Source organism: Herpailurus yagouaroundi, unplaced genomic scaffold, assembly GCF_014898765.1.
Source record: "Herpailurus yagouaroundi ecotype Mexico unplaced genomic scaffold, PumYag 196, whole genome shotgun sequence".
NCBI classification, from domain to species: Eukaryota; Metazoa; Chordata; class Mammalia; order Carnivora; family Felidae; genus Herpailurus; species Herpailurus yagouaroundi.
Window position 1 is genome coordinate 15906018 of NW_024412427.1, and position 6639 is coordinate 15912656.

General features: G+C 52.2%; 1 protein-coding gene across 1 annotated transcript in view; it reads left to right on the forward strand.

Moving 5' to 3' along the window:
- TGM6 (transglutaminase 6) overlaps positions 1-6639 on the forward strand; it is a 38168-nt gene that overhangs the window by 7539 nt on the left and 23990 nt on the right. The window contains exons 2-4 of the mRNA XM_040447493.1: positions 4591-4764; positions 5287-5529; positions 6320-6415. Coding sequence (XP_040303427.1) covers positions 4591-4764; positions 5287-5529; positions 6320-6415 — 513 coding nt within the window. The remainder of the gene's footprint in view (positions 1-4590; positions 4765-5286; positions 5530-6319; positions 6416-6639) is intronic.

Genomic DNA, 6639 nt, shown 5'->3' on the forward strand with positions numbered 1-6639 from the left:
GGTTCGTGGGTTCAAGCCTGCATCAGGTTCCATGCTGACAGCTCAGAGCCTGGAGCCTGCTTCTCTTTCTGTGTGGGTCTCTCTCTGCCCCTCCCCTGTTCATGCTTTCTCTGTCTCTCAAAAATAAATAAGTAAACATTAAAAGAGAGAGAGAGAGATGATAGGGATAGAGGAGAGAGAGAGAGAGAGAGAGAGAGAGAGAGAGAGATGATAGATAGGGATAGAGGGGATAGAGAGAGAGAGGGATTTTAAGGAATTGGCTTCCACAATTATGGAGGCCACCAAGTCCAAGTCCGCAGGGGAGGCTGGCTGGCTAGAGATTCAAGGAAGAGTTGCAGTTGGAGTCCAAAAGCAACCTGCTGGCAGAATTGCTTCTTGCTCAGGGGAGGTCAGTGTCCTACTAAGGCCTTAACTGCCTGGATGAGGCCCACACCAATTTAATGTAAACTCATCCAAAAAACAACTTCACAAAAGCATCCCGAATAACGTTTGACCAAATATCTGAGCACCATGGCCCAGCCAAGTTGATACATAAAATTAACTATCACATCATGCAACGGGAGAAGAAACAAAATGGATATTTAAGGAGCACCTAATATGTGCTAGATGCTTTCCACACATCATCTTATTCAATGTCATTATTAGAGCTGAGAGAAAGCGATTATTATACCCATTTTATGGATGAGAGAGGTGAAGTCATGCTGAAGGACACACGGTGAGCAAATGACAGACCTAGGATGCTGACCCAGGTCTAAGGGACTCCAGGAAAATGAGAGGGAACATGGGTGATGACAGATTGGAAAGTGGGGCTAGCCTCCCAGTGGAGGTCTCAAGAACCAGACCAAGGAGTTGAGGCTCTTCCTTGGGGGAGGAGAAGCACCCCAAGGAGTCATGGAAGCCAGGGGTAGAGTGGCTACAAAGACACTATTAACAACTGACTATCACTGATCCATCATGGTTAGAGGCTGAGAAAGAGTAATCCTGGGACCAGGTCCATTCCAATTATGGCGGAAGGATGGGAGGAATTAGTCACAGGGTCTTCCTCAGGGCTCCCAGGCTGCACAGAGGACTTGGACTTTGCCTTGCCCACGGGAGGAGGCAGAGGGCGAGCAGGAAGAGGGACAGAAGTCTGTGGTATCAGAGTGTAGGTCCCACCTTCTCCAGAAAGATGAAAGAAAATGACACTCGTTGAGTGTCTGCCATATGCAAAATGCCACAACGCTGGATGTCATATGGGGGCGGTCTTTTTGTCTTCCTTCCAAGAGGCCTGTGGGGCAGGTGCCATCAGTACCTTCAGTTTTTAGACCAGGACACCGAGACTCAGAAAGGTGACGTGATGTGTCCGAGGGCACACGAGACACAGCCCGACCGGGGTCAGGGTCTGGGTCTCTCTGGCCCCAAACCCTGTGTTTTCTCCATTCCACACCCCAACTACTCAAGATTTGCCGATTCCCGGTCTCAGCCCTTGATCATCAGAGAGGCAGGATAGCACGGAATCCGGGCATCACCCACACTAGCTGTGCGACCTTTGTAAAGTTACTTCACCTCTCTGTGCCTCCGTTTTCTCATCTGTAAAATGAGGGTAATAATAGTGTTTGCTTCAAGATCGCTGTCAGGATTAAATGAATTCATAAATGTAAGTCACAGAGGATAATGTCTAGCTCATAGCATTAAATATATATATAAATACATATATATATGTTAGCTATTCATCTTATTATTTTTTCTAATGTTTATTTATTTTAAGAGAGAGAGAGAGAGAGAGCATGTGAGTGGGGTAGAGGCAGAGAGAGAGGGAGAGAGAGAGAGAGAGACAATCCCAAGCAGGCTCTGCACTGTCAGCGTAGAGCCTAATGTAGGTAGGGCTCGATCTCACAAACCGTGAGATCATGACCTAAGCTGAAATCAAGAGTCGGATGCTTAACCGACTGAGACACCCAGGTGCCCCCACCTTATTATTCTTATTGTCATAGTTGGGGGCAGGGTGGTTCTCACATCACCGGGGACAGCCTTACCCAGCCTCTAAGTTAGGATACGCGTATTGGAAAGAAGCTGAGTGTTATTGGTGAAGAAGCTCCTAAAGATTTATCCAGATCCCAGAGCTGCACATTAAAAAGTTTAACAGGTATGAATGGACAACCCAAACCCGGATGTGAAAGATAGGTCACATTTACTGATACTCTTCAATCAAAAGGAATCTGAGTCCTGCTCCCACCGGGCGTGTTGGAAAATTCCATCCAAGTTATTACTGGGGCTCCCGCATATTTCGGTTATCTACTGCTGCGTAATAAACGGCCCCGACACTCGGACAGTTAAAACAACAGCAATCATTCGCTCACTCACAAACCCACAACCTGGGCGGGGCTCAGCTGGGACAGCTTGTCTTTGCCTCACTCAGGATCAGGGGAGGCACGTGACCAGAGGTGGGCGCTCAGGGGGCTGTGGGTGGGGAGTCTTGGTTCCTCTCCACGTGGACTTCTCCACGGACCATTTGACTTTCTTCATGGCGTCGCCGCTGGGTTCCCGGGTCAAGCAACTCAAGGGAACCAGGCAGAAGCTCTATCGACTTTTATGGTCTAGACTTGCAAGTCACAAAGTGTCACTCTGTTTTAGCCACAAGTCCTGTCAGATTCAGGCAGAGGGAATACATATCCTACTTCTTTTTTTTTTTTTAATGTTTATTTATTTTTGAGAGAGAGAGAGGCAGCATACAAGAGAGGGGAAGGGGCCGAGAGAGGGGGAGACACAGAATCTGAAACAGGCTCCAGCCTCTGAGTTGTCAGCACAGAGCCCAACGTGGGGCTTGAACTCACAAACTGTGAGATCACGACCTGAGCCAAAGTCCAACGCTTAACCGACTGAGCCACCCAAGGGCCCCTATCCTACTTTTTAAAAAAATTTTTTAAACGTTTATCTATTTTTGAGAGACAGAGAGAGACAGAGCACAAGTCAGGGAAGGGCAGGGAGAGAAGGAGACAGAGAATCCAAAGCAGGCTCCAGGCTCTGAGCTGTCAGCACAGAGCCCGATGCGGGGCTCGAACTCACGAACCGTGCGATCATGACCTGAGCCGAAGCCGGCGCTTAACCGACTGAGCTACCCAGGTGCCCTGACCTTTATCCTACATCTTGATGAGGGCAGTACCAACATCATATGATAGGAAAAGCACGAGCGATGGGCGATATTATTGCAACCATCTCTGGAAAATACAATCTGCCTTTAAAAAGCCAAACATTTTGGCCGGCTCTCCCCAGACCTTGGTCCAGACGAGCCGCTGCTCTGGTGCGCATGGTCCAAAGCCATGCTGTGTTTTAAAGTCAGGGATTTGGGGTCTGTGACTCCTGTGGGGCCAAAGGTAAAGGCAGCAGGGCTCGCGGGTTCCGTACAATCACAGACCCGACCGTGGCAGACCATACTTCACAGCATGGTCATATCAATATATATCTAATCCAGCACATTCCCACCATGTAACATGGACCCATTTTTCATCAAGCGGTGGGGTGTGTTCCCTCCCCTTGAACCTGGGCAGACCTTTGTAGCTGCCTTGACTAATAGCAGACATTGGGGGCGACCCTGTAACTTCGGAGGGTAGGTCACGAAAGGCATTTCAGCTCCCACCTGGGTTTCTCGGATCACTTGCTCAGGGGAGCACCGGGGGCCGTGCTGTGAGGACACTTTCAAAGCGTGCTCTTAAACATCTGAGCTCTATTTGCTTAACGCCAACCTCCTCCCCTGGCCAGGGCAAGCCCGAGAGAGAGGGAGACACGGAATCCGAAGCAGGCTCCGGGCTCCGAGCTGTCAGCACGGAACCCAACGCGGGGCTCGAACTCATGAACCGTGAGATCATGATCTGAGCCGAAGCCGGACGCTTAACTGACTGAGCCACCCAGGCGCCCCTAAAATTTATTCTGAATTCCAAATCTTGGTACTTTCGTGATCACCTGCAGCCAGGCACAGAATAGGAAAAACGGAGTCACCTAACATGCTCGTTTCCAGACGAGGTTGAAAAAGTCCACACCCTGCCTTCTTGTTTCCACTCTCCTACTGGAAACAGTGTGTCCTTTTGGGTCTATTTCATGCCACGGTTTTTTGCATGTTTGTCCCTCTCTGTCGGGGATTTTGCTGTTTAAAAGGGCCCCAAGTGTAGGGCTGAAGAGCTGCTCAATGTTCCTAAACACAGGAGGCTGTGATGTGCCTTCTAAGAAAACCAGTGTGTCAGATGAACTTGGTTCAGGCATGAATTATGTTGTCCGTGAGTGCAACGTTAATGACTCACCGGTGTATTAAATAAGGTGTCTTTAAACAGAAGAACACACAAGAGAAGGTTACATATTGATCGGCAGACGGAAGAATTGTGAACAGAAGCTAACAAGAACCTAACCCTGCATTTGCTGTAAGAGTCATGGTTCGGTATTCGTTTAATTCGATGTCGGTGGAAACTTTAAGGAACGTGAGCTACTGAGAATGACCGGAATCAATCGCATAGGATAAAAAGTAGCCGCGTGAACCAATGACTGCGGGAGGGCGAGGCGGAGGGGGGTGAGAAACATGTCCAGGGCTTGGCCTCACCTCCCTGTCCTCCCCCGGCTCAGGGATCAGAGTCACCGAGGTGGACTGGCAGAGCCTGAAAAATGGCGTTGCCCACCACACCCAGGAGTACCCCTGCCCTGAGCTGGTGGTACGCAGGGGCCACACGTTCACCTTGGTGCTGGAGCTGAGCAGACCCCTGGAGGACCAGGAGACCATCATCTTCACGGTGGAGACAGGTAATTGTCAGGCCAATGCCCTCCGCTGGTCTACATTCAGAAAGATTTGTCTTGTGACCAGTGACCCGAGACCCTTTGGTCATCAGCCCAGAGGGAAGCATGTCCCTGCCGGGGCGGGGGGGGGGGGGGCGCTGAGCTCCGGAACCCTAGAGGTCTTTGATGACAGCTTGTGGGGACGGCTGGCAGGCGTTGCCAGCAGGCAGTGGGGGAGATGAGAGGACAGCTCTGGAATTCTTTGCATACCAAGGAATCGAGGGCTCTGGAAGATGATGGAAATTCTTCAGGTACTTTGGGAGCCCAAGCTTTTCTTTCTTAGACAAATGGTGGACTTTGAAAGTCCCCATTACTTTCTCCTAGATCCAGGAGGTGGGTGGGAATCAGAACCGCGGAGGTGGCCCCCCACAGTGTCCCAGCAGTTCAGGGAGAGAAGGTGGGCATTCCAGGCTTGTAGCTTTTCTGCTTCTCTAGAGCTGGGTTCCCTAGGGGCAGCTGGATCTCCTGAGTGCCTCTCCCCTCCTCCAGGACCCCAGGCCTCCGAGGACCGCCACACCAAAGCCGTGTTCCAGATATCGGAGCCAGGAGTGGGCAAGACCTGGACAGCGGTGAAGGAGGCTGAGACGGAGAACACCGTGACCGTCAGCATCAGCAGCCCTCCCAACGCTGTCATCGGCCGCTACCTGATGAGCACCAGGGTCTCCTCTCGCCGAAAACATAATGACCGAAAGCTGGGCGAGTTTGTTCTCCTTTTCAACCCATGGTGCCCAGGTAGGAGCTGGCAAGCTTTCCCGGAAGCTGTCCTAGAGGTGGGCCTGCCCTTAGCAGGGGCCTGGAAGACAGACTAAGCAACGGGGAGGTGGATGCCCAGAGCTTGGCGAGAGCTGAGCTTAGGCAGAGGTGGGCACTGGGCAGAGGAAGCCGGTAGCAGGTGCTACAAAGGATCCTGGGCCGGAGGAGCAAGAATCAGCAGTTTCTGGTGCTCGGGGGGCCAGTGGGCAGGGATGGGGCCTCGTGGGAGGAGAGGCCCAGCAATGGGCAAGAGCCCGGCTTGAGCCATCAGCAGCCTTGGCTCAGTCCTAGCTCTGCTTCCCTCTATGAGTCTTGGTTTCCTCATGGGTGACGCGGGAGTGATAACAGTGCCTACCTCCTGGGATGATGGTGAGAACTCATAGCGCTAATGGTTGTAATGTACAAGGTCCGTCGTAAGGGGTACTGGGGTCAGTATTCTTATTAAATACTTCTAAAATATGAGGCTGCTATCGCCATCAAGCAGGGCCTCTCAAAGGTGTCAGGATTCCTCAAGTCCTTCAGTCTTGGGCTGGGCTGGGTGGGTCCCTGCCCCGGGGAACGGAGCCCCCAGGGGGAATGGGGCCCCGCCAGAAGGCAGCCTAGGAGCCCGCCCCGCCGGAAGGCAGCCTAGGAGCCCGCAAGCCCCCTCTTGCCCTCTCCCATCCCAAGCCTCCCGGCACCGTCCCGGAGCTCTCCCTGATGTAGCCCCTTCCCCAGGCCTGCAAGGCCAGAGCCCCAGCCCATACTGAGCCTGACAACTGCTTTTCAGAGGACGACGTGTTTCTGGCCTCAGAGGAGGAGAGACAGGAGTACGTGCTCAATGACAGCGGGATCATCTTCCGAGGCGTGGAGAATGCTCGGTCTTGTGTGTGCGCCGGAATCCCGTGGAGGGCTCTTTAAAACACACGGGTGGCTGGGCCCCACCCCAGAGTTGCTGATTCTGTAGATCTGGGGTGGGCTCTAAGAATGTGCATTTCTAACGAGGTCCTAGGTGGTGCTGAGGCTGTGGGTCTGGGACCACACGTTTAAGAGACATTGGCAGATAAATAATTACAATAAAGGGTGTGATGGGGGAGGGGGGGAGGGGGG